At 46.0% G+C, this 27,827-nt stretch overlaps 1 protein-coding gene across 1 annotated transcript; it reads left to right on the top strand.

The window, feature by feature from the left end:
- The first annotated feature begins 766 nt into the window (after positions 1-766).
- On the top strand, positions 767-26,305 carry PRCC (proline rich mitotic checkpoint control factor). Its single transcript, XM_040230231.1, has 7 exons — positions 767-1,523; positions 15,314-15,361; positions 17,530-18,096; positions 20,344-20,439; positions 22,033-22,176; positions 24,176-24,241; positions 25,864-26,305. The coding sequence occupies exons 1-7, from the start codon at positions 1,053-1,055 to the stop codon at positions 25,948-25,950; spliced, it is 1,479 nt and encodes a 492-aa protein (XP_040086165.1). The 5' UTR covers positions 767-1,052; the 3' UTR covers positions 25,951-26,305.
- The last annotated feature ends 1,522 nt before the right edge of the window (positions 26,306-27,827 follow it).

Genomic DNA, 27,827 nt, shown 5'->3' with positions numbered 1-27,827 from the left:
CCCCCCCCATCCCCACTAGGCTGAGTTGAAGGGATTAACCTGAAGTACCAAGCTCTGCCTTCCAGGGCCCTTGCCCATCTTTCTGTTTCACTGCCGAGTGAGGTCAGGACCCCGGCTGGAAGGGCGAGGTGTGCTCTTGGATGTGCACCTTGGTAAAGGCAAGATCACTTACACTCACTTATGTTACATTTATTTCAGCTCTCAGATGTTTTTAATTAGGCCTAAGGTCTTGAATCTTTCTGGCTCGCAGCCCAATTTCGTACAGGTCTCTCGAGCCCTGTTTGTTCTTGGGGTGTTTTATTCTAACTTGGGGTTTCAGTGGACTAGGAGACTTCATCAGCCTCATTTACAGATTACTTTCTCTTTAAGCTACCCTGGGGGGGGGGGGGGGCCGGGGGGGGGGGGGGGGGGGGGGCAGTCCCGACATTACTTGCAGTTTCTAAGAGCACTACGTTTCCCATAAATCTTAGCGCCCAAGCAGCTGCCCTAGAGAACTTCAAGTACCGAAATGCTCTCCTATCTGTCTCCGTGACTACCGCGGTGACCGATGGGGCTTGTAGTTATCTAGGAATTGTCAGGGGACCAAAAGAAAAAAACCCAAACAAACCCCAAACTACTCATCCCAGGAGTCCTAGTATCAGAGGCGGATTTAGCGCCTGTCTTTCTCCAGGCCCCTCAATCCTTCCTCTGACTCCAACTCCCGCCGTGCCTTGCGCCGCGCTCCTGCGGCGGATAATGGTGCCGTGGCCAAAGTGTTCTCTGGGAGTTGTAGTTCTTATATTAGTGAGGCGAGGAGGAGGCGGAGTGACTCGGCGGCCATTAGCTGTGTGTAGTTGCCCGGGACTAGGAGCTTAAGTGAAGGGGGAAGCCTTATTCGGTGGAAATCAACTATGGGCATGGGCTTCTGCCGGGGCTAGCCCTAGAGTACGGAGAAGGCGGGCTTTTTGGTTCCCCTCCCCGCCGAGTGGGGGGGGCACACTAGGCCTCCGGACATCCCCGGTCTCAAGTAGGCCTCGTCTGCCGGCAAGGGCGCCCCAAAGGCGGGCGGCGCCATGTCGCTGGTTGCTTACGCCAGCAGCGATGAAAGTGAGCCGGATGAGGCTGAGCCGGAGCCGGAGGAGGAGGAGGAGGCGGCGGCCCCTACTCCTGGGCCCACTTTAGGGGGCTTGTTCGCTTCTCTTCCCGCACCCAAGGGTCCGGCCTTGCTGCCTCCGCCCCCCCAGATGCTGGCCCCAGCCTTTCCCCCGCCGCTGTTGCTGCCCCCACCCACCGGCGACCCCCGGCTCCAGCCTCCTCCCCCCTTGCCCTTCGGCCTGGGAGGCTTCCCCCCACCTCCTGGCGTGAGCCCGGCTGAAGCGGCGGGAGTTGGGGAGGGCCTCGGATTGGGGCTGCCCTCGCCCCGAGGCCCTGGCCTCAGTCTGCCCCCCCCTATCGGCGGTGCCGGGCCCCCCCTGGGGCTTCCGAAGCCAAAGAAGAGGACAGAGCCGGTGAAGATTGCGGCGCCAGAGTTGCATAAAGGGGATGTGAGTATCCGGGGAGGGCACCCCCACTGTCCATTGGGTTTGGGCATGGGCTCAGCTGTGGGAGGGACTTGTGGAGGCTCGGAGACTCTCTCCTGTAAATGCATCCGTTGATTCCGGACCACTGGATTCCTGGTACTGTGCGATTAGTCGAGCTGAAGTTTGTCGGCTTTGGGGAGTTTAGGGTATTTGTCCTTGCGTGTTTCTCCAAGCTGGACCCGCCCGCGGAAAGGCCTTACACCATCACCTGACGCTGATAGGGCCAGGCCTGGGGCCCCTTGATTGCATTCCTTCTGTTGCATCGTCACCGCAGGTCACCCCCAAACCCCCGCAGTACTCACAACAGCATGAAATGTGGCATTTGAAGAGGTAACAGGAGACAATTCCTGAGCCCTTGGCCAACATTCAGAACTAACCTTTTGCTTTGCCTCTGAACGTAAAAGCATCAGGGTCTGAGCAGAAAGGATAGGAATCCTGGATTCTATTTTTGAGCGAAGTTATGAAGAAATTCAGTATTTATTGAGTACAGATTATTTGCCAGGAGTTGACCCTTTCCTTGAATTACCACAGAACTGTGAGAGATAACATTCTAATTTTTACAGATGAGAAACAGGTGTCCATTGTGTAAGATCTTACCTCGTGAAGGGCAGAGTGAAGATTCAGGGTTTAGCTGAACTGCAGGCCTATGCTTCAGTTTCACTGTTTACATATAGAAGAGGCAACCAAGCTTGTGTCGTTTTCTGAATGTTGGATCAGAAAAATTGAAGACCTATTTTGGAGTGAGCACTTGGGAGATAGAAGAGACATCTAGGGGCAGGTAATACTTTAGAGTTATCTGGAGTTCTTCCCATTCTTTCACTTCTAAAAGTTCAGTTGGTCCATGCCTCGCTCACCTCTGGTAACCCTCAGAGAGCTGATTTTCGCCCTTGCTTCTCTTCAGACTTCCGACTCAGCCTGGAGGCTATTTCTGTTCTCTTCCCTCCAGATGTCTGAATGTTCTCTCACTCACCTCTTTCAAATCTGGGTTTAAAAGACAAGTTCCCAGTGAGGACTTGCTAACCATCTATTTCGGTTGTTACTTTCCGTCACCCACTCCACCCCACCGCACTTCTTTTATTTTTCTCCATAGCACCACCATCTAAGATACTTTATCACTATCTAGATCAATTCAGTTGCTCAGTGATGTCCAACTCTTTGCAGCCCCATGGTCTGCAGCACTCCAGGCTTCCCTGTCCATCACCAACTCCTGGAGCTTGCTCAAACTCATGTCCATAGAGTTGGTGATGCCATCCAACCATCTCATTGTTTGTTATCCCCTTCTCCCACCTTCAGTCTTTCCCAGCATCAGAGTCTTTTCAGATGAGTCAGTTCTTTGCATCAGGTGGCCAAAGTATTGGAGCTTCAGCTTCAGCATCAGTCCTTCCGATGCATATTCAGGACTGATCTCCTTTAGGATTGACTGGTTGGATCTCCTTGCAGTCCACGGGACTGTCAAGAGTCTTCTTCAACGCCACAGTTCAAAAGCATCAATTCTTCGGCACTCAGCTTTCTTTATAGTCCAGCTCTCACATCCATACACGAGTGCTGGGAAAACCATAGCTTTGACTAGACGAACGTTTGTTGGCAAAGGAATGTCTCTGCTTTTTAATATTCTGTCTAGGTTGGTCATAACTTTTCTTCCAAGGAGCAAGCGTCTTTTAAATTTCATGGCTGCAGTCACCATCTGCAGGGATTTTGGAGCCCAAGAAAATAAAATCTCTCACTGTTTCCACTGTTTCCCCATCTATTTCCCATGAAGTGATGGGACTGGATGCCATGATCTTAGTTTTCTGAATGTTGAGTTTTAAGCCAACTTTTTCACTGTCCTCTTTCACTTCCATCAAGAGGCTCTTTAGTTCTTTGCTTTCTGCCTTGAGGGTGGTGTTATCTGCATATCTGAGGTTATTAATATTTCTCCTGGCAATCTTGATTCCAGCTTGTGCTTCTTCCAGCCCAGCGTTTCTCATGATGTACTCTGCATAGAAGTTAAATAAGTAGGGTGACAGTATACAGCCTTGACGTACTCCTTTCCCCATTTGGAACCAGTCTGTTGTTCTGTGTCCAGTTTTAACTGTTGCTTCCTGACCTGCATACAGATTTCTCAAGAGGGAGGTCAGGTGGTCTGGTATTCCCATCTCTTGAAGAATTTTCCACAGTTTGTTGTGATCCACGTGGTCAAAGGCTTTGGCATAGTCAATAAAGCAGAAGTAGATTTTTTCTGGAACTGTCTTGCTTTTTCGATGATCCAGGGGATGTTGGCAGTTTGATCTCTGGTTCCTCTGCCTTTTCTAAATCCAGCTTGAATGTCTGGAATTCATGGTTCACATACTATTGAAGCCTGGCTTGGAGAATTTTGAGCATTACTTTGCTATGTATGAGATGACATACTAACCATCTCACATACTGTTTATTTTATTTGCCTCACTTCTTTTGCTAGTATACACGCTCCATGAAGACAAGACAGGGCTTATTGTTTATTTTTTTCACTGCTGAATTCCTAGTGGTTAAAGCAATGCCTGGCACATACTGAGTACTATCTAAATATTTTGAGTGAATGAATTCAAATGACTATGGATTCTTTATGGAAGGTATTTCCAGAATCTCTCTTACTATCTTGTTCCAAACTTTTTCCAAATCATTTCCCCCTTCTTTTTTACCCAAGTCTGTTATTTCTAAGACTAGGGTTCCAAAAAGCCTTCTGTTGCTCCATTGAAACTTGTTTGCTCTTGATTTAACCTGGAACAAAGGAAAGTTCCTAAGACAGAGGAAAATAGATTCATTTTGGGGGGCATTCTGTTTTCACAGTTTTCTTCCCAAATTTCCTTTCAGCCTAATTATGATATATGGGGGAAGATGGCACTTTGAGCTAGCTTGCTTCCCTCCAGTGACAGTGGAAAAACTCATTTTTAGGTCCTCAGAGGTAGCATCAGGAAAAGTTGTTGGTAGAGGCTGTAGAATCTTCCATTTAGGCCGGCTGAAGTGGCGGAAAATTCTGAGGACTTTTAACTATCCCTCCTTTGTAAGTATAATTTGCTAAATTCCTGAGATAAATTGTGAGATGGATAATTAGAATAAAACCAAATCCTAGCCCTTAACTGGTTCAGTTTCCCATTTTTGTTATGTACAAGTTAGTGTTTTGTTTTCTGAACATGTAATTCCTGGGAAAGGTAGCCTAAGAGAGTTCTAAGGTGGATAGGTGAGGGTGACCTTCGCCTTTGAAATATCTGTGGGTTTAAGGTCCTGTGGTTCTAAGCTCTGTGTCTTGTGTTTATTGGGCTTTCAGTAAACATCTGAGTGAATGAATTAGGTTTCCTTAAATAATTTTCCTTTAGAATTTGGTGCTGAAGTGGGATCAGTTAACTCGGAACTCTCGTTCATTCCTTCATCCACTATTGAGCTGATTCTCTGTGCCAGGTGCTGAGTACAGTAGTGAGCGTGATAGACCCTATTGTAAAAGGAGCTGATGGTCTGTGTGGGGGGAGATAGGCAAGGTCAAAACAGAAGGACCGTGAGAGAGCTGGTGCCGTGGGAGCTCTCCTTTGGGGCACTAATCAACTTTAGAGGTTGGGGAGGCTTTCAGGAGGAGATGATGTCTACACTTTAGAGATAAAACAAGTGAGCAGAAGGTAGCCAGAGAAAGGGGCGATGAAGAGGAGGACATCAGGCAGAGGGAACGGAATGCAAAAGCCCAGAGGTGAGAGAAGGCAAACGCTTTGTGGGAAGCTTTAGTAAGGCACCATGGCTGCAGTGCATGGTTGGCAGGGGCAGTGATGAGAGAAGAGGCCAGAGAGAAAGAGATTGAGGCCAGATGATAATGGGCCTTGGATACAATGCCAAGGCCTTTGCACGTAATTCTAGGGTAGTGAAGAGCCCTTAAGTCTGAGCAAGACTCCTCTGATCACAGGGTGCCAAGAGATCTGGAGGGAACCAGACTGGTAGAGACAGTGTGAGAGATGATGGTGCCTGGACGAGGGAGTAGTGGGGATGGAGAGAATTGGAGGTTCCAGGTTTTTTTTGGAGGGAGAAGTGGTAAGACCAGGGAATTGATTGGATGTCGTGGGCCAGGGAATTGATTTGATGTCGTGGGTGAAGGTGGAGAAGGCAGTGGCACCCCACTCCAGTACTCTTGCCTGGAAAATTCCATGGATGGAGGAGCCTGGTAGGCTGCGGTCCATGGGGTCACTAAGAGTCAGACACGACTGAGCGACTTCACTTTCACTTTTCATTTTCATGCATTGGAGAAGGAAATGGCAACCCACTCCAGTGTTCTTGCCTGGAGAATCCCAGGGCTGGGGGAGCCTGGTGGGCTGCCGTCTGTGGGGTGGCACAGAGTCAGATACGACTGAAGCGACTTAGCAGTAGCAGCGTGGGTGTAGGAGAGGGGTCAAGGCTGACCTTTTGGCTCAGGCAGCTGGGAGGGTAGTGGTGCTGTTTATTTGGGGAATACAAAGGCAGAGCAGGTTGGGGATTAGTTAGATTTAATTGGTTACAAGTATCAGAAACTGCTCCAAGCTAGCATAAGTGGAAATGCATCATAAATATACTGAGGTACCCTGGAAAGGGCCTGGAATCAGGAGTTGGAGATCTGTCAGGGACCCTCACAGCTTCTCTTTGCACCTTTAATTCATTCTTTCTCTGCAGACCAGTTTCTTCTACTTCTTAACTTTTGTTGCAGACGAAAGATGGCCACCTATACCTCCTTGGTTTTTCATTTATTCCTTTTAGTGATTGGCTCAGATTGAACTATAGTTTTAGTTCGGTCTGGTTTTCTGGGAGAGAGACTATGATTGGTTTGATTTGAGTCAGCTCATCGATCAGCCACAGTTAGGGAACAGGGGAAATTCTCTCTCCAGGTACGTTTCAATATCAAATTCAGTCAGCTTTTGACTTACATGAGTCAAAAATTAGGAATGATCCATAAAATGGGGAATCATCATTCCTTTTCCTTTCTTACTGTTCTTTTTCTGAACAGTGGTTAAGAAAATCAGCCCGCTGATTTTGTGGGCTTAGGAGATGCAGACTTCTAAAATTAGGGTACCAAAAAAAACAAAATTAGAGGAATAAGTTTGCTCTAAGGGTTTTCTGTCATGTAATATGCCTTCCAACACAAATAGAAATTTCAGAGTTACTTGGATTAGTGTTACACGTCCTTTCAAATTGCTTACCCAGGTAGTGAAAGATTTGAAGCTGTGAAATTGAAATTTCACTAATTTTGGTCACTTCTGTTAAGAGTTGACTGCGGTGAATTTAGCTAGGATTTAGCCCTAGATAGAAAGGGGAAGAGGAATGCGCCAACATCTGTGGGTCACCTGTGGAGTGTCTGACACTGTGCTGGGCACATCAGCGACTCTTAAGTTCAGTCTAACCCCTAGTTTACAGGTGAGGATATAGGAATTTAGAGAACAGAGCTAAAATCACGTAGTTTGAGAGGAGCAGAAGTCATATTTGCTCCCAGGTGTGTTGTGTTCCTTTCTATCTTCAGTTCAGTCGCTCAGTCGTGTCCGACTTTGTGACCCCATGAATCGCAGCACGCCAGGCCTCCCTGTCCGTCACCAACTCCCGGAGTTCACTCAAACTCACGTCCGTCGAGTTGGTGATGCCATCCAGCCATCTCATCCTCTCTCGTCCCCTTCTCCTCCTGCCCGCAATCCCTCCCAGCATCAGAGTCTTTTCCAATGAGTCAGCTCTTCGCATGAGGTGGCCAAAGTACTGGAGTTTCAGCTTCAGCATCATTCCCTCCAAAGAAATTCCAGGGCTGATCTCCTTCAGAATAGACTGGTTGGATCTCCTTGCAGTCCAAGGGACTCTCAAGTCTTCTCCAACACCACAGTTCAAAAGCATCAATTCTTCGGTGCTCAGCTTTCTTCACAGTCCAACTCTCACATCCATACATGACCGCAGGAAAAACCATAGCCTTGAGTAGATGGACCTTTGTTGGCAGAGTAATGTCTTTGCTCTTTAATATGCTATCTAGGTTGGTCATAACTTTTCTTCCAAGGAGTAAGCGTCTTTTAATTTTATGGCTGCAGTCACCATCTGCAGTGATTTTGGAGCCCCCCAAAATAAAGTCAGCCACTGTTTCCACTGTTTCCCCATCTATTTCCCATGAAGTGATGGGACCGGTTGCCATGATCTTTGTTTTCTGCATGTTGAGCTTTAAGCCAACATTTACACTCTCCTCTTTCACTTTCATCAAGAAGCTTTTTAGTTCCTCTTTACTTTCTGCCCTAAGGGTGGTGTCATCTGCATATCTGAGGTGACTGATATTTCTCCCAGCAATCTTGATTCCAGCTTGTGCTTCTTCCAGCCCAGCGTTTCTCATGATGTACTCTGCATAGAAGTTAAATAAGTAGGGTGACAATATACAGCCTTGATGTACTCCTTTTCCTATTTGGAACCAGTCTGTTGTTCCATGTCCAGTTCTAACTGTTGCTTCCTGACCTGCACATAGGTTTCTCAAGAGGCAGGTCAGGTGGTCTGGTATTCCCATCTCTTTCAGAATTTTCCAGAGTTGATTGTGATCCACACAGTCAAAGGCTTTGGCATAGTCAATAAAGCAGAAATAGATGTTTTTCTGAAACTGTCTTGCTTTTTCGATGATCCAGGGGATGTTGGCAATTTGATCTCTGGTTCCTCTGCCTTTTCTTAAACCAGCTTGAACATCTGGAAGTTCACGGTTCACGTATTGCTGAAGCCTGGTTTGGAGAATTTTGAGCATTACTTTACTAGCGTGGGAGATGAGTCAGCTGTGCGGTAGTTTGAGCATTCTTGGACTTCCCTGGTGGCTCAGACAATCAAGCGTCTGCCTACAGTGCGGGAGACCCGCGTCCAATCCCTGGGTCAGGAAGATCCTCTGGAGAAGGAAATGGCAACCCACTCCAGTGCTCTTGCCTGGAAAAATCCCATGGACGGAGGAGCATAGTAGGCTACAGTCCATGTGGTTGCAAAGAGACAGATTCTTTGGCATTGCCTTTCTTTGGGATTGGAATGAAAACTGACCTTTTCTAGTCCTGTGGCCACTGCTGAGTTTTCCAAATTTTCTATCATAGTTCCTACCAAAAAGATAGAAGAGTCTTGAGCAACCAGAACTAGGAAAGTGGTACTATGAGGAGTGCAAAAGTGGGAGAGAAAATGATGCCCAACTGAACGGGCAGATGTAAGAACATATTTGAGACCAAAGGGGAAAACAGTTGATGAATCTAGCTAATTGGGATAATAGCAGAGAGGCGTGTGTAAGTGATTAGAGTTTGGAGCCTGGGGGTTGGTGGGGGGCAGTGGTCTGTGCTTGGGCTCTGATTTTCTTCTTGGCTTCTGGCCCTGGCAACTAGTGATTGCTTTTTGGAAAGGGAGTCTGTCAGAACCAGAGCCTGGGAAGATAAGAGGGAGGCTGCCATGGGGAATGAGACTCTCATAGATTAGCAGATCCCACTGGGCCTGGCTTAATGGAAAATGTCTGTTTCCGTTCTTGCTCAGCAGTCTCGGGGTGTGTGTGTCTTGTCACTCTTGGCAGCTGGAACAGAGAGGACAGTGGTGGCCACCGAGGCCAGGCTCTTATGAGGCCAAAAAGAAATACAGCACGTCGTTCTTAAGAGACAGCCAGTTTGTGTCTCGAAAACCTGGGAATGCCTTTTCTGGCTCAGCCTGCTTCTTCCAGCCCTCGGTGCTCCTGTATCTCTAGCATCCTCCTCCTCTCTGGGTCAGATGACACAGACCCACTTGGATCGCCTTGCGCTGGTCTTTAGCACTCTAGGAGTTGACTCAGCAGCCTCCTTTTAATATACTTCTGTGGAGGACAGTTTGGCAGGTTCTCAAAAAGTTAATTAGAATGATCCAGCAGTTTCACTCCTAGGTAAAAAGAATTGAAAACAGGGACTCAAACAAATACTTGTATGCTAGTGTTCATAGCAGCACTGTTCACAGTAGCCGAAAGGTGGCAATAACCCACGTTTTCAGCAACAGATGAGTGGATACACAAAGAGTGGTATATACATACAGTGGAATATTACTCAACCTTAAAAAGGAATGCAGTTCTGATACATGTTACAATATGGATGGACTTTGCAGACATGCTCAGTAAAATAAGCTCGACACAAAAGGACACATTATATGATTCCATTTGTATGAGGTACCTAGAGTAGGCAAATGAAGAGATTGAAAGTAGTATAGAGGTTACTGGGGAATGGGGAATTGTTAATAGGTACAGAGTTTGGGATGAGGAGAAGTTCTGGAGATAGATAGTGGTGATGGTTATACAATATTATGAATGTACTTAATGCTACTGAATTGTATGCTTATAAATGGTTAAAATGATACATTTTATGTTATATATGCTTTACCATGATAAAGGGGAAAGAAAAACCCAGTATGGTCATGTACTTTTCACCATCAAGGAAGTTCTCATTGTATCTAAATTAAATACTGTGCTTAGGCTGATCCTGTTGCCTCTAATTGGTTCCTGATAGAAGCGGAATTAATCTTCCTTTTAAATGCTCTAAGAGAGCCCCTGACCCCATGACTGGAAGATACATGGCACCTCTTTCAGATTTTGGATTACTCATCTCCTCCTTTTTAGTACTCTGAACTGAAATTTATTTTTGTGTGTGAGGTATTTGGATAATTCCTTGCTGAGCTTTCTTTGGTTTCCTGTTTTCATCCAAGCCCACACATGCCTGAAAGTCCTTTGAGTGGCCTCTCAGCCTCTTTTCCATAGTGAACCAGTGAGTTCCATGTTTCCAGCCTCTCTAGTTGGCTAAAGTTAACTCGGGACAAGTGGTTCTCATTCTGCTTCCCTACTCTCCCAAGGGCCCTGGACTTCCTCTGTGGCCCAGGCAGGTTACTGAACGTCTCAGAGCCGTTTGTCAGCTTTAAGAGGTAAAGATTTATTTCTGCCCCTCTCTCAAAGATGAATAGTCTTAAGAAGGGCTTAGGGGTTCAGCACATTTTTTGAGGGTCTTAGTGTTCTGTGTTAGGGAGTCTTGTTTGTGCCCATCATGAGGTGATTTATAATGGGGCTCAGTAGATTAGTACAAGATGTTCAAAGAGAGAAGGATGGTTGTGAGTTAACCGTAGCAGTCCTCTAAATCCGGAATTAATAAGGTGTTCCTAAAATCTTTGTACAGTTTTTCGTGTGTGTACTTTTAAGCTTTAAACTTAGGTTGACAGTATAATGGAAACCGTCTGTGACATTTAAGGAAAAATTGAATTTTCTTCCCCCAGCTGATCTGGCCTTCAATTCTATTAGCCATAGGACAGTTTGCCTACAATTTCAGAGTAGCCACTTCTTGTTTGTCACAGATCTGAAAAATAAAAATATACTTGTACGGTTTTATGAATGTAATCGTCTTAAACTTGATAACATTTTCTTTTCAGATTGTTTCCATTGGACATATTGCCTAAGATGTTAAAGTTTAAACGTGCCTGGGGACTTCATGACAACCTTGTGTACCCCACAGTGAGGTGGTTCTGTGTGGTCTGCTGAAAAGGAGAAAGTCTTCATAGTCAAAAAACAAGGGAAGGAGGAGTGAGGGGGAGAAAAAAGAAAAGGGAAACGGTCAGTAAACCCTGAGGCAGTGGAGTTTGGAACAGAGAGAAAAGGTAAAAAATGCGTGGGTGTTCGGGGCTTAAGGCTTTTCTTCGATTGTGTTTGACTTCTTGGCAGAACAGAGAGAATAATAATCCTTGAATTCTGTTAAAAATTTTTAGTTAGTATACATTTTTTGCATTTTCACGGATCAGTTCAGTTCATTCGCTTAGTCGTGTCTGACTCTTTGCAGCTCCATGGTCTGCAGCACGCCAGGCCTCCCTGTCCATCACCAACTCCTGGAGCTTGCTCAAACTCATGTCCATCGAGTCAGTGATGCCATCCAACCATCTCATCCTCTGTCATTCCCTTCTCCTGCCTTCAGTCTTTCCCAGCATCAGGGTCTTTTCTAAGGAGTCATTTCTTTGCATCAGGTGGCCAAAGTATTGGAGCTTCAGCTTCAGCATCAGTTCTTCCAATGACTATTCCAGACTGATTTCCTTTAGGATGGACTGGTTGGATCTCCTTGCAGTCCAAGGAACTCTCTCAAGAGTCTTTTCCAACACCACAGTTCAAAAGCATCAATTCTTCAGCACTCAGCTTTCTTTATGGTCCAGCTCTCACATCCATACGTGACTACTGAAAAAACCATAGCTTTGACTAGATGGACCTTTATCAGCAAAGTAAGGTCTCTGCTTTCTAAAATGCTGTCTAGGTTGGTCATAGCTTTTCTTCCAAGGAGCAAGCGTCTTTTAAATTTCATGGCTGCAGTCACCATCTGCAGGGATTTTGGAGCCCAAGAAAATACAGTCTCTCACTGTTTCCATTGTTTCCCCATCTATTTGCCATGAAGTGATGGGACTGGATGCCACCATCTTAGGTTTTTGAATGTTGAGTTTTAAGCCAACTTTTCCAGCTCCTCTTTAGTTCCTCTTTGCTTTCTGCCATAAGGGTGGTGTCATCTGCATATCTGAGGTTATTGATATTTCTTCCCCAGTCTTGATTCTAGCTTGTGCTTCACAGCCCAGCATTTTCATGATGTACTCTGCATATAAGTTAAACAATCAGGGTGACAATATACAATCTTATCGTACTCATTTTCCAACCTCATTTTCCGTTGTTCCATGTCCAGTTCTAACGTGCTTCTTGACCTACATACAGATTTCTCAAGAGGCAGGTAAGGTGGTCTGGTATTCCCATCTCTTTAAGAAGTTTCCACAGTTTGTTGTGATCCACATGGTCAAAGGCTTTGGTGTAGTCAGTAAAGCAGAAGTAGCTGTTTTTCTGGAACTCTTGCTTTTTCGATGATCCAGAAGATGTTGGCAGTTTGATCTCTGGTTTCTCTGCCTTTTCTAAATCCAGCTGGAACATCTGGAAGTTCTTGATTCACGTACTGTTGAAGCCTCACTTGGTTTGAATGTTACTTTGCTAGTGTGTGAGGTGAGTGCAGTTGTGCAGTAGTTTGAGCATTCTTTGGCATTGCCTTTCTTTGAGATTGGAATGAAAACTGACCTTTTCCAGTCCTGTGGCCACTGCTGAGTTTTCGAAATTTGCTGGCATATTGAGTGCACTTTAACAACATCATCTTTTAGGATATGAAATAGCTCAACTGGAATTCCATCACTTCTACTAGGTTTGTTCCTAGTGATCCTTCCTAAGGCCCACTTGACTTTGCATTCCAGGATGTCTGGCTCTAGGTGAGTGATCACACCATCAGTTATCTGAGTCATGAAGATTTTTTTGTACAGTTCTTCTGTGTATTCTTGCCACCTCTTCTTAATATCTTCTGCTTCTGTTAGGTCTGTACCATTTCTGTCCTTTATTGTGCCCATCTTTGCATGAAATGTTCCCTTCGTATCTCTAATTTTCTTGAAGAGATCTCTAGTCTTTCCCATTCTGTTGCTTTCCTCTCTTTCTTTGCATTGATCACCAAGAAAGCTTTATCTCTCTCCTTGCTATTCTTTGAAACTCTGCATTCAAATGGGTGTATCTTTCCTTGTCTCCTTTGCCTTTTGCTTCTCTTCTTTTCTCAGCTATTTGTAAGGCCTCCTCAGACAGCCATTTGCTTTTTTGCATGTCTTTTTCTTGGGGGTGCTCTTGATCACTGCCTCCTGTACAGTGTCACAAACCTTCACCCATAGTTCTTCAGGCACTCTGTCTATGAGATCTGATCCCTTGAGTATTTGTCACTTCCTCTGTATAATCATAAGGGATTTGATTTAGGTCATACCTGAATGGTCCAGTGATTTTCCTTACTTTCTTCAATTTAAGTCTGAATTTTGCAATAGGAAATTCATGATCTGAGCCACAGTCAGCTCCCGGTCTTATTTTTGCTGTCTGTATAGAACTTCTTCATCTTTGGCTGCAAAGAATATAATCAGTCTGATTTCGGTATTGACCATCTGGTGATGTCTATGTGTAGAGTCTTGTGTTGTTGGAAGAGGGTGTTTGCTATGACCAGTGGGTTCTCTTGGCAAAACTTTGTTAGCCTTTGGCGTGCTTCATTTTGTACTCCAAGGCCAAATTTGACTGTTACTCCAGCTATCTCTTGACTTCCTACTTTTGCATTCCAGTCCCCTATAATGAAAAAGACTTCTTTTTTGGGTGTTAATTCTAGTGAGGCAAGTATATATGCACATGAAAAAGGCACCACTTACAGAGCAAGCACAAATGAGTCATTGTTAGCCTGATGGCACCCAGACAAGTAAACAGCACAGGGGCTCCGTGAAAAAGAGCAAGGTGAGCCTCTTTAGGAAGGCCTCAGAGTTTCAGGTCAGGAGGAACAGAGTACAGACTGACGGAGAGTGAGGGGTGGCAGTCACCCAGGAGCCTGCAGGAGGAGTGATAAGGTGGGGAGCTCCCGTGAAAGAAGTATCCGCGGAGGCTCGGCCAGTTCTTTGAGGAGCTTTTGGAGTCGCAGTTGATGCCGTTATCCTTAACTGCTTTTATTACAATTATCTGAGTACTTGTCTTTCTTCTTACTGGACTCAAGTTTCTTGAGGGCTGGTACTTTTCCCATGTCTTGGCATACAAGAAAATCTTTGAAGCACAGTGGAGAAAGTAGTCCAGGTTGTGCCTCTGGAAATCGGTGGGCCAGGCCTCTGCCTGCTGCAAGTCCTATCCTGTTGCCTGCGTGGATGAATATCATCGTAGTACCTGTAACCCAGCCATAGGACACCAGCTGGAGCTGTGTCTGTAGTGCCTGGCACAGTGTCTTCCATACAGTGGGTTCTGAGTAATGATGATCAAAAGGTCCCTGTAGCAGTTGAATCCAGTGGGGAACTTGTGACATATGAGGTTCAGTTGAAAAAAATAGGCAGAGAATTTGAGTTGTTTAAAATCTTGGGGATGGAAGAAAGAATCGTAGATTCCTGCCTAATCACCTTTATTTACAGGTGCCCCAAACCAGGGTCTTAACAACAAATGCAAAAGTTTTAAAGTTCTCAGTTTGGATATTAATTTTTTAAAATAAAATGTTAAAGCTTGCTTTTCATATGCCTTGCATCTTTCTGATAGTTGAAGATGGCTGAGGAGCTGATGTTGAACTAAAAGTTTGGCCATTTTTCAGTGTGAGAGCTTGTTTTAGAAACAGTCCTGATGAATCAGAGGGATAACACAGAGCGACCTCCCTTCTTGCCCCAAATTCTCACAGTCATCATTTGCTTGCCTTCTTAGACGTGAACGACTCTGTCTGGCATACTTAAACAATAGATCATACTTGGAGAGGAATGGATTTCTCCAATGGCTTTGACCTTTAATGTCTCATAGAAGAGTAGTTAACACACCACTTAATCCCACAGGAGTTCCCTGGCCCTGTGGTTATGTAGTCTATATAAGTGGTTTTAGAAGTGAAGCTGAGATTGGGTGAGATTGTGGGCCAAATCCCATTCATCTTCTAGTGGACAGATTTATAGGAAGAAGAATGGGTATAGCTTTTTCTTGCCACCAAAGACTGAATGAGAGGAAGTAGTCTTAATTTAAAGGACAAAATTGATGCAAAAGGCTCTGGAACAGGTCTGGGGGTTTGAGGATGAGTGACCAGGGGAGGTCAATGCCTGCCTCATTCTCTGAAGCTGTTTGGCTGGTCCTGGGAGATACATCCCTCATACAGAGGAAGGGCCCAGACAGATGATAGCCACTGTTGTCCAGGCCTTTATTTCTTCTTCATTTAAGGTGAGTGCTTTCCTTATTGTCCTTAAACAGCGAGGCCTTATTTTGTTTATTTTTCTCTTAGTCAGATTCTGAGGAAGATGAACCCACAAAGAAGAAAACTGTCCTTCAGGTAAGCTTTGTGACAGCAGCCATTTCTCCCCATATTGCTTCCTGGAAGATGGGAAATTTCCAAATCAAGCTTAAGCAAATGCAGATATTGGTACCGAGGACTGCCTATTTGAGTGTAGTTTTTTCCAGGTAACATCAGACCTTGTGCTTTTCTGCCCTCCCCTCACTGTTCACTGACTTTAGTGTGCTGGCGTTGCCTCTCCTAGAGGACAGGCGTGGTAGGGAGATGAATTGGAACTCAATTTGATTTATTACATTTCAGGTAAAAGGATTATTTAGGAACAGTAGAATAAATGGATTGGTCAAAATGATGTTATGGGACTTATGAACTTTAGAATTATCCGTCTTCTCCCAGTCTCATTTTTAACCTGGAGAAGAAACTTAAATAGTACCAAGTGCTATACCAGTGTTTAACTGATTTTATCCTCTTAATAGTACCTAAACCAGAGTGTCACTATCATTCCTGTATTATATATGAGGAGAATGAGGCCTTAAGGAACTTGCCCAGGGTCAGACAACTAGTGGGGGCCGAGCTGCGATCGGACTGAGGCAGTCTCACTGTCGGGTCCATGCTCTTACCTGCAGCGTTTGGCCGCTGCTTTGTCGTAAAGACCAGAAGTCCTTAACCAGACAGTGCTGGGAGATGCTCTCGCTGCCATTTCCCGTTTCCCTTGTCCCAGGGCCTCTGTTCTGCCTCCCAGGAGTTTCTTCCTGTTCAGCTCCACACTCAGTGATTTACACACCCTCTGACCTCATGTTAATTGTATGTCAATTGTATGTAAAAGAGGCTTTTCCTTTATAAGGTGGTTATCTCCTGATTCAGGTGTATGATCCTGAGGTGGTCCCTTCCCTGAGTCTGTTAAGGCGTCACATCCCATGTTGGAAGGTCTTAGAAGGACACAGTCACATGGAAGTTAGATAACTGATGAGAGTGATGCTGTGTCCATGTCTGTCGTGGGTTATGGAGGAAGAATTGTGAAAGATAGTCACTTGCTGGGACTGAATGAAGCCGGTTGTTGCCTGTTGTCAGAATGGCTTCCTGGAGGAAGTGAACTGGCACCTAAAGAGATGGGAGGACACTGGCTCAGAACGCACTCTAGGAGTAAAGAGCTGTCTTTCAGATGGTAGGAAGAGATGAGTGCCTAGAGAACCTCTGAGCTGATAAGGCAGAGTGTGGACCAAGCACTGCAGAGGGATGTAGCCATCATCCCAGATGTAGCTGAGAAGTCACATGCTCCAAAGGGAGCCTGAAGGATGTACATGCTCCATCTTCCACCTCAGTCTGGTTTTTATGAGCCTGAGCCTTTGGTGTCTGCCAGGATGGAATGACCTAAGTCTGTGAACGCAGACAGCAGGGAGAAGAGCCCATTTTCTGGGTGGACAGTTCTGCCTGGGCTGCTTGATTCAGAAGCCCTAGTTTACTCATTCTGGGCATTTCTTGGCCGAGAATGCTGAAGTACATGGTTACTCCAGGACAGTGACACAGTGTCCATAAGTGACACTAACTCCATTCTCCTTCAAACCAGTACCTCCCTTAGCCCGACAGTTAGGCCAGCTGGCCTTGTTATTCAGAAAGCAGAATCCGAAAGATTCTTGTGAGTAACGGGGACTCTGGATGGGCTGAGCCAGTTAACTTACAAATTGATAAACTAAATGCTTGACTCTGGCATAAACAAGCTGGATATACCACATCTCTAGGGCTTTCCTTGGGCGGGGAGGGAACTTTGGGCGGGATGTATGAAGGTCTTTTTAGGACAGAGCCTTGCTATTGACTCTGAGTGGCAATCCAAAGGAAGCAGGGAGTTGCCATGCTTAAGAGGAACCTTTAAGATATTGAGAGATATTCATTGATCAGCTGGAGAGAGCCCTGGGCTTTTGGAGAAGAAAGATAATGTATTTACTAACTGTATCATATTAGCAAAAAAATAAAAATCAGGAAAGGTTTTGTGGTAGAGGAGCTGGGAGAAGTGGACAGTAGAAGGGCCTGAGGTAGGAGGAATCCAGTCCAGTTTGGATGACCTTAGTAGGCAAAGGTCAGACAGAACAGGGCTGGTAGGATTTTAGGCTGGAGCATGTAACTGTAATGTTTGTTCTTCATGTCAGTAGTATGTATCATAACACCTCACTTGCCACCTTTCTTCCCTCCTTACCCGAACTTGGGCTTACCAGGGATCCAGTGAGGGGACTGGCTTGTCTGCCTTGCTTCCCCAGCCTAAAAACCTGACTGTGAAAGAGACTAACAGGTTGCTCCTGCCCCACGCCTTCTCCCGGAAACCCTCGGATGGCTCCTCTGACACTAAGCCCTCCAGGCAAGCTTCTAAGACCAAGTCCTCTTCTCTTGCCCCCGTTGTGGGCACCACAACCACCACTCCGTCGCCCTCAGCTATCAAGGCTGCCGCCAAGAGTGCTGCCCTGCAGGTGACGAAACAGATCACGCAGGAGGAGGACGACAGTGATGAGGAAGTAGCCCCTGAGAACTTTTTCTCCCTCCCTGAGAAGGCCGAGCCGCCTGGAGTTGAGCCATACCCTTACCCCGTTCCCACTGTCCCCGAAGAGCTGCCTCCAGGCACAGAAGCAGAGCCGGCCTTCCAGGACGATGCAGCCAATGCCCCCTTGGAATTCAAGATGGCAGCAGGCTCAAGTGGGGCCCCTTGGATGCCTAAGCCTGGGGATGACTACAGCTACAGTCAGTTTTCCACATATGGCGATGCCAATGCCGCTGGTGCTTACTATCAGGTGGGTAGGCGACACGGAGGGCAGGCCGGGGAATGTTGGAGTCTGGCAGTCAGGGAGAGCTTTGAGCCTGTGATCGGCCTCTCTGGCATCACTTTGGCTGAACTAATGAGTCTTCTGGTGTCTTGGTTTTCCTTATCGGGTCTCAAACATTATGGCTTTATGCTGAACCATATTGATCTAAAATTGCCTAAGTCTCAAAGCCTGACGGGTTGAACCACATAATTGACCCCTTTATTCTGAACACAGAGTCATTGTACGAGCTGATGAGAGGTATAGGGAGAAAGTGGAAGACGAGCAGTCTCTAATCTTAGAGATCCCAGGTAGCTTCTGCACATGTGGGTGAAGAGGATGTGAGAGCTTCGGCATAGATGACTAGATAGCAGTGAGTCCAAGGAGAGTTCTGGAGGTGGGGCGTGCTGAGAACATAGGAAGTGGGGAGGGAGAGGAGGGACTCTGGAGAGTTGAGTGCAAAGGGAATAGGAGAATGGCGAGAGGCCTTGACTGAGACATGAAAAGTCAAAGGACTAAGTCTCTGGAGAGAAGACACTGGGGGACCATAGTTTGGGCAGAGACAGGAAATGGGGTTTAGATTTTGAATCTCAAACTATGTGAATTGGGGCAAATTACTTATCTGCCCCTCTGAATCTCAGATTTCTCAGCTCTAAGACGGGAAGAATGATAGAACTTCAGGGTTACTACAAGAGTTATATTGGTAACATAGCAAATGCTCAGTAAATGGTTATGAGAACTTTTATTCAAATGTTACGTGGAAGAGCTGTTTAAATTGTTCTCCAGGGCTTCAGACGGTGAGAATATATGAGGCCAGGTTGTGAGTAGTTTAAGACAGACTTCCAGTGGTCAGAGCTTTCTTAGATGGAGAGGGCTCGCAGGAGTCTGGGAACTCACAGCCGCGGTGGTGGTTGATCAGAGGCAGCTGGCTCGTGCTGTGGCCGGGCAGCTGTAGCAAGTTTTCCTACCAGCGTGTGATGGTTGCAAGACTTCAGTCTCCTTCAACCACTGTGATTCTCTGAGTGGTCACTGTCACTCTTGTCTATAATCTAGGCCTGTGTAGGGACCCATGGTAGGTGGACTTTGAGGGCACTTTGTTTTGATCAAAGACTTTGAAACCTATTTGCCATTAAGCCTTGCTGTGTCCTGTAGACTGGTCACAGGGACAGTGTATCTCTCCTCAATGTTGTCGGAAGGAGGAAGATGAATGTTTTGACCTCTTTAGCAAAGAAAGAGAAAAATGTAAGAACCCACTAGTTTATATTCAGCCAATGAATAACAGTTAGAATTTTGTATGCAGTTACAGATACCATGAAGGCAGGCAGTGCAAATTAAAGCACTCTAATTACTCTAGCGGGCCCTTCAATTTAAATGTATGTTTTTTATCAGTACTTTTAATGAAAATTAATGCTTTAATTACTTTAGTTTTTTATGTATTATTTTGATTTAATATTAAACCTTATTTTTCATATACAAAATGAATGTTCTTAGAGGAGCATTTCTTAGAGTTTGGGGCAAAGGTGGAAGAATTAGAAAAAAGTGCAGGCAGGGAGGAAAAAGTTTCTCAGCCCTGCAGCTGCCTGAGTTGGCCACAGTAAGGGCCTTGCCCTTGCCTTCACCCCTCTTCCTCTAGGGTCCACAGCAGCATCTGGCCAGCTCACCTCTAAAGGGGCGTCATCAATTCCTGAACTGAAAATCTGGTAATGCAAACCTGGTTTGTTCCCAGCTTTGTAAATTCCATACCACCCTTATGGTGGTTTATTTTTATCAGAAATCTGCAACCTCCCTGCCTGCTAAGGGAGGGAGTCCCCTGTGCCCAGGGCTGCTAGATCGGACGAGAAGCAGGAAGCATGCCTCACACCTCCTCATCTCTGCTCACACTGGAGTGTATTGGGGTCTTCTGAGCAGGAGGAGCCCAGCTGAGGCACGGTAGAGGTCAGCAGTAGCAGTCATGCTGGGGAAGCAGCCAAGGGAGCAGGCTGTGAATTAAAGCAGGAGAGAATATCTTTATTTCTTGTATCTCTTCCCTAAAAAAAAAAAAATCCATCTGTCTGGATGGTGTAGATCAGAAAAAACTGTGGTTCTTGAGTTGTAGGGTAGGTCCTTAGGATCTGTGCTTTGGCTGGTCCGCTTGAGGGGTCTATAGTGTGGGTATCACCACTGCCTCTTAGATGAGGGTTTCTCTGTTCTCTGCACTGTGCCCTCAGCTGGTGTGTTTTCTCCCCTCCTTGACTACAGGATTATTACAGTGGTGGCTACTATCCCGCACAGGACCCGGCTCTGGTCCCCCCCCAGGAAATTGCCCCAGATGCGTCCTTCATCGATGACGAGGCAGTAAGTTAATAAAGCCCAAGTGACCGTCTTTGACCTCTAGACACCAGGTTTCAAGTCTGAAGCTAAAGGAAATTCCTTTTTTTTAAAAAAGCAAAAAAGCTGTATTCATTTGGGATTCAGTTTGACAACATGTAATTGAGAAACTTCAAGTAATAATGGCATATGTAAGGGAAGTTAACTTTTTTCTTTATAAAAGAAGGCTAGAGGTAGGCAGGCCAAGGCTGGTATGGTAGCTTCCGAAAGTTTGTCAAGATCCAGCCCCCTTCGATAAGAATAAGAATGTAGCTAAGACCACTGCCATCATTACTGCACACCAGGCAGCAGAGTGGGAAAAGAAAGTCACCTCCCCCTTTAGGAGACTTCCTGAAAGTTCCTAAGAATGCTTTTCCTTCTATCTTACTGACTAGAACCTGTCATATGGCCGTATTTAGCAAGAGAACGTAGTAGTCTTTTCATTGGGTGGTACGATGCCCAGCCAAAATGTTGGGTTCATTCATACTAACAGAGAGGGGGAGAGTGAATTTTGGGGAGGGAACAGCAGCCATCACATCACTGTATTATTCCCTGCTGCTGAGCCTCTCCCTGACTCGGCACAAGGGAAGATGAAAACCTCATGTTTTGCGACCATCCAGTCATGTTCAGGAGATAAAGTATTCCATCTGTAGGGAGGCCACAGCCTACCAGGAGTGGGTTGGAGAAATAGGGGATGCAAGGTCTTATAAAAATAACATTCTCCTCACCTTTTCACAGAAACTTTGCAAACTTCTGCCTGTGGTTAATCCTGTGTTCGTCCACTTTCCTGTGTATGTCCTCCTTGACGAGTTCAGTAGTTAGGCCCTTTTTGTTCTAAGCCTAGGAGGCAGCAGGGAGCTTATCCAGTGGCAAAAGTCAGCTCCTTATGGTTAGAGAGAGGCCTTGCTGATGCTCAGACCACAACCTGGGTTTCACTGCAGATTTCCAAGTGTTCTTGAATTTAATTCCTCTTCACCGACACTCCTCGGCACATCTGGTGACTTAACAGTGTGATAATTTTGCTTTCTTTCTTTCGGAGGAAGGGGAAAGAGTAGCAGTCTCCTGGAAATTTTGCCAGGCTCTTTTTTGAGGCTTCCTCTCTCTGCATCTCGAATTACATTCTCCTCTAATATCTATTCTGGTGTGTGGTCTGCTGATTTGGTGATACTGAACCAATGAGAAAGAACAGACATGTTAAAGAACTAATTTTTAGAAGAGAAACCCTAGAATTGTTTTTGTACCTTTAATTCTTAATTTGAAAATAGTGTGCAGTTCTTTTAGGCATATACAGTTTATACATAATTTGAGTAAAATTCATACCAGTGAATCTCTGCACTCACGTTTGGGAATACATTTTGGCCTTCTTTTCCCTGAGGCCAGGAGAACTTCTGAGAAGTAGCCCTTCACCTGGCATCAGTCAACTTGGTAGGTGGCATGGTGAAAGGACATACTGCACAGAGAGAATTAAGGGTACAGTGGAATTGGGGAGCCCCAAAATCATTCCATAAACTGGATCCTTGGTGATATCTCCTGATCCCCTACCCAGACCTCCGACTCCTGAATTTTTCCCCCCTTTTCCAGTTTAAGAGGCTGCAGGGCAAAAGGAACCGAGGGAGGGAAGAGATCAACTTTGTGGAGATCAAAGGTGATGACCAGCTCAGTGGGGCCCAGCAGTGGATGACCAAGTCATTGACAGAAGAGAAGACCATGAAGTCGTTCAGCAAAGTAAGTGGGAAAGGAAGGTCTACTGGGTGGCTACCTTGGAGTCCCCAGAGCAAAATCTGACCCCTCACCTCAGTGTTACTGTCCCTACACCTTGAGCAACACGTGTTCCGCTTGGTACTGCAGTGTACACCAAGCTTCCCAGGCACAGCTCCTACTTGCCAGAAGTTTGCAGCACTTCGCTCTCTATCTAGATGGTAGTCTGGTTGCTGAGACTGGAAGGCTGAAACAGTTTCCCGTCCTGCAGTTGGGAAGATCTCAGTATGTGCGGCTCCTTCCGGGCTGGACAGAATCCACAGCTGCTCTTCCCTTTTCCGCAGTCCTACCCCTCTCTCCATTCTGTTCAGTTGGGACCTGGTGCAGCACATCTTTGAGGTGTGGGCACAACAGAGCCTCTGAAGTCCTGGGGTCCTGGGTTCTGAGTGTGCATCCCCTTCTCTCCCCTTTCTTTCCCTTGTTTATTGTACCCAGCTGTGGTCTTTTCAGACGCTTTATTCCTCACGTTTCCCACACCACACTCCAGCCTTCTCTGTGCTAGTTTCTTCAGTCAGTATGATGAACATCTCCTCCCCTAGTAGCTGAGTACAGCAAACATGGACATTTATGAGCCTGCCACAGTGGGGAAGATGTGGGGGAGCCTGGATTCTAGCCCAGCACCAGCAGGGCCAAGGTCGGGCATTTTATTCCCTTCTTCTCCACCCATTTTCTTTGCTTTGTTCTGTGGCCACAGATGGCCATCTGAGCCCCAGCCGTTTGTTTTAACTGAAAGCTGGCGGTCGTACAGGACAGAGCAAAGGATTGTGGTTAGATCAGCATAGATCCATCACTGTTTACCGGAAAAGCCACTTAGGAGAGCATGCTCTGCTAACTGGGTGGAGAGGCATCCTCACACAGTAGTAGCTGCTGTTGCTGGTGCTCACTGCAGACCAGGGATGGAGCTGGCTGTTTTATGTTTGTCATCTTTAACTGTCATATTAAATGACATTAAATAGCATCAAGGAATTGGAGTCTGCTGTTTTCCCAGGTTTAAGTCTTTTATTTCTTTCCCACCATCTCATTGTATTGAGCTAGATTTTTAAAAAAAGAAGGATGCTGTTCCTGTCCTTGACAGGTTTAGAGTGTAGCTGAGAAAAAGAGTTTTAAGGACACTTGAGTATAAATGATTATGGTGCAAATTGATTACATAAGTGCTGAGGAGACTCCAGAGAGTTTTGGGAGTTGGGTGGGGCTGATTAGGAAGCTTCTAGTCTGAGACTAGCACTGGCAGAGGACAGGAAAACCGCAGAATGAAAGCCCAGACCAATATAGACTTTGACAGTAAATCATTTGCATCAAAGTTTGGGTAGGGGTTCGGTGCGGTTACGGGTGAAGGCTGGAAAATTGGAGAGAGGCGTGGTGATTGTGAAAATCTAATTCCAGGGAAGCTGCTTGTTGGTACTTACTAGAATGAGGGAGTAGGGTTTCAGCCAAAGGTGATTGATGGGAGAGAGCTTAGTAAGCAGTAGGCAGGAGATAGACTAGACATCTGGCCTGACTGGGGAGAAGTGGACAGAGATGAAGAGGTCCTTAAGGGCAGAGGACGTGGCGGGACATAAGAAGGGAGGGAGGTCTCCTGTACCTTTAAACTGTTTTAGACGGACTGCAAGCGGTAAAGCTGGTGTCAACTGTTCACTGTGGGCAGAGTCCCATGCTTGGTGCTGAGGGTGGTGGGTTACCAAAGATACAGAAGGCAGTCCTGACCGCAAAGTATTTCCAGTCTAATGAGGATATTGGCAGACTCTTTTAGGCAAGTATTCTAAGCTTGAGAATTTTACATAATAACTTTAATAAAAATAACTATCTTGTAAGTGTATAGACTTAAAAACTGCTCCAAGCTGACTTCTTCCCCCTAGGATTTGGGCTGTGTAGTTTTTTTGTTAATACCCATCCTTGTCCCACTGGGGCACATGAGAAACGTCCACTTTTCTTTCAATGTGTTAATGACTGTTCTCTTCCCTTACAGAAGAAAGGGGAGCAGCCAACAGGCCAGCAGCGGCGGAAACACCAGATTACGTATCTGATTCATCAGGTGAGAGGCCTGAGGGCCCTGTAAACCTGGGGATTTGAAGGCTGAGATCTCTGTCAGACACCTGCTTCCAGCAGGCACCCTCCCCAGTTCTCCACATGGCCACTAGGTGGGGATGTGTCCTTCAGAATTATCCTACTCTGCCTCAGGCTCACTTCATTAAGACTCAAGTACAGGTGCTTGGAATAAACTGTAAATGAACATTCAGGTATTTAAAATATAAAGGTGGGGGGGGTGAAATGGTTTCTTACAAGGTTCTTTCAAATATCAAGTTCATCTGGTAATTTAAAAAACTGAAGAAAGACTGGTTCAGCAACTTTTAGCAGAACAGACACCTCAAGAGGTAAGGTTGGTTTTGTGTTCTTCATTTCTGTGGCAGGAAACATCAATGCAAGTAATTCAAATTTACAGATAATCTAAAAAATATCTTTTGGAATTGGAATATTTCTTGGTATTTATTTGACAGGACATGGCAGCTTTCAAATATTTATTGTGTCATTAAATAACTTTTTGAGATCTAGTGTACTAAATGCTGTCAAGAGTACAGAAGGAGTAAGACTCTTTCCTGGTCACTTCCGGAGAGTGTATATGCTGGTAGTGGTTTCAGTGCCAGAACTTGCATTCATTGTTCTTACCATATTTTCACCTTCTTTTTCATGGACTCCTTTGTACCCTTGCCCTATCTTGTTATTTGTAGGGAAAGAATTTAAGGGTAGTGTCTTAAAAAAATTTTTTTTTAAATTTTAAATTATTTTTTACTTGCTGTTCCCCTGTGGGGTCTTTTTTTAAATCCAAACTCTCAGCACCCTACTCCAGCCCAGGGGAAATGAGCAGGTGGCGTGGGGTTGAGGAGCCCCGTTTCTAGGGTGGCATTTGTACATTCGCAGGATGCAGCCTAGAGCTAGGAGTTGTCACAGTCAGAAGGGGAAAGCAGTCCAGTCAGTTTTTCATAGCTTCAATTTGTGCTCTAAAGTGGTGTGAATTTCTTGGGTACCATATATACTGTATTCAACACAATAGCGAAACAGTGGCTCCAGACTAAGTCATTGTTGGTAGGTGTGTCCTATTCTGACCTGTCCAGGACTTTAATGCTGTCTTCTCCCACATCGCTCATTAGGTATCCAAGGCAGCTGATTGTGTGCCTTTCAGATGCCAAATTCAAGTTCTCATTTGGTCATTTCCCATTTGAGCATTTCAGTTTTAAATCTAGCTGATGAAGGACCAGCATTCTTTTATTTAGTTAGTTATTTGACTGCAGCAGGTCTTTCTTGTGCATGCAGGTTTTTTAGTTGTGGCATGCAGCTTTGACCAGGGATTGAACTCTGGCCTCCTGCACTGAGAGCATGGCGTCTTAGCCACTGGACCACCGGGGAAGTCCCAGGACCAGCATTCTTGAATTTCTGCTTGAATCCTATTAATTCCCCAAAGAGATGGTTTTCCTTTGCTTTCTGAGGGTCCTCCCCTTCTGCTTGATTAAGAAAATTAAATCCTTCAAGGGATTTACTTTTTCCTCATAATTGCTTTGATGGCAGAAAGACTTTAAACTGGGAAGCACACAGAGGCAAGAGAAGCTCGTTTCTTAGGGCCTTGGTGTGACTCTCCCCTGCCCCCTCTTCCTTGCACAGGCTAAGGAGCGGGAGCTGGAACTGAAGAACACCTGGTCGGAGAACAAGCTCAGCCGCCGGCAGACCCAAGCCAAATATGGATTCTAGGGCTCTGGACCTGACTGCCTCTGGATCTCCTGCAGCCCAGCTGGCTCGGCCCCCAGCTTCATCTCTGGGACCCCAGCTGATCCAAGCCCAGGATCTCTTTCCCTGAGGACCCAGCCCTCGCCTCTGCGAGAATGAACATATTTGATAGATTTTTCTTAACAAAAGTTAGAAAATTCAGCTCCTTTCTGTCTTGGAGCTAGCAAAGACTCAAGTGATGCCTCAGAAGGGGCTCTGAGTTCTTGGATGGGAGTTTTGCTCCCTGTTGGGTGTGATGATATCCCCCCCTCCCTCCATCTTTTTTTTTTTTTTTAAACCAGGGATGTCTGTTGAAATAAAATATTCAGTCCAACAGACACTGCGTGCCCTGAACCTTTTCCTACTTTTAAGTGAGGTCTCTCTCTCTCTTTTTTTTTTTTGTTTGGACGCTTCTCTTTTGTTGTCCTGTCCTTAGATCTTAGTTTTTACCTTGGGTAAAGCAGCCTCCAAACTGTTGTGAGCTATCTTGTGATTACTTTGTATTTTTTCTGAGTGCTGGCCATCTTAACTGGGGTCATGGCCACTGAAGACTCTAGGAAGTGTGTGTACAGTTTTGTTTGGGACAGGGGCCTGTGACCCCAAATATGGAAAGTATTGCTGATCTCAGGTATCTTGAAGTCAAGGAGATTGTTTCTGGGATGTGAAAGAGTTGTTGGACATGAAAAAGTAGTGAAATGCCTGTCCCCAAAGATGACTCAAATTTTTACTGGTTGTTATTGGCCTGACTGGTTTGGAAGCTTTGCATGGAGATTGGGGGTTAGACAGATACCCTTGGAGCCTCCACTGGGACTCCGAGCTTTTTGCTTGAGAGGATGGGGTAGGTAGGGGGAGGGTGGTGGATGAGGAAGGGAGATGGCAGGGTCTGTGGACTTGAGTTGGCTCTATGGCACCAAGGTGCCCAGGAGCCACAAGATGGTGGCATGATGCCTCCTTCTCAGAGCACAGTTCAGATAGAGATGGAAGATACTGAATATTGGTCACAAAGCAGCAAGCACATCCTACTGTAGACACTGAGGGGACTTGGAAATCCAGTAGGGCTTAATTGCAGTGACTTTGTGCAGGAAGGGAGTGTTAAACTCCTGTGGAAAGAAAGGCCTTGGATGCCAGGCAAGGGAACGCTGACTGAATGAAGATGCAGATTCTGAACAGGAAAAACACTGGGAGGAATTGGTGTTTGACAGTCTTGGTGACAGAGGGAGGCTGAGACCTGAGGGGCAGTTTTGAAGAAGTGTGTGGTGGGGACTTGGGGATGAGAAGGAAGTGAGGAATCTCACCATGCTTCTGGTCTTGTGAGCTGGGGTAAGTTGAGGAGTCTGTTTCTCATTAAGTACAGAGGAGGGTTTCATCACTTACAGGAAAACCACCCGCTTATCTGAAATCTGACCTACTTTGGGTTGGAGCCAGACCGGGCTCCTGCATCCCACAGGGACATGCAGGCTGTAGTTGTCCAAGTCACTGCATCCAGCCAGCCTTCAGCCCGTACCACCACTCCCACCATCCACAGAGGCACTGAGGACTAAGGTCGCCCCTTGGGTGTCACAGTGAAGTGAGGTGGTGACGTAGGCTCAGCAGGGCCCCAAAGTCTGAGGTCCCAAGGAGTCAGCTGCTTTTTCTGTATCCAGGGCTCTGTAGATGGGGTTGCCACACTCCCTCCCGAGTTGCCAGACTCCTGGGACTCAGTGGTTCAACTTTGTCGTTTTAGGGGCTGCGTCATGGGGACCTGGCAGTGCTCTGGGTTGGGAGGCTGGCATGTGGGTAGGGAGGGTCCTGGTGTCTTCTGCGAATGGACAGATCGAAGCCAGACATCTTGCAGCGTCCTCTTGTGTCCCATCTCCTTTGGT

Source organism: Oryx dammah, unplaced genomic scaffold, assembly GCF_014754425.2.
Source record: "Oryx dammah isolate SB20612 unplaced genomic scaffold, SCBI_Odam_1.1 HiC_scaffold_28, whole genome shotgun sequence".
Classification (NCBI taxonomy): Eukaryota; Metazoa; Chordata; class Mammalia; order Artiodactyla; family Bovidae; genus Oryx; species Oryx dammah.
Note: the sequence above shows the minus strand (reverse complement) of the source record. Positions and strands in the feature narration are given on the sequence as shown.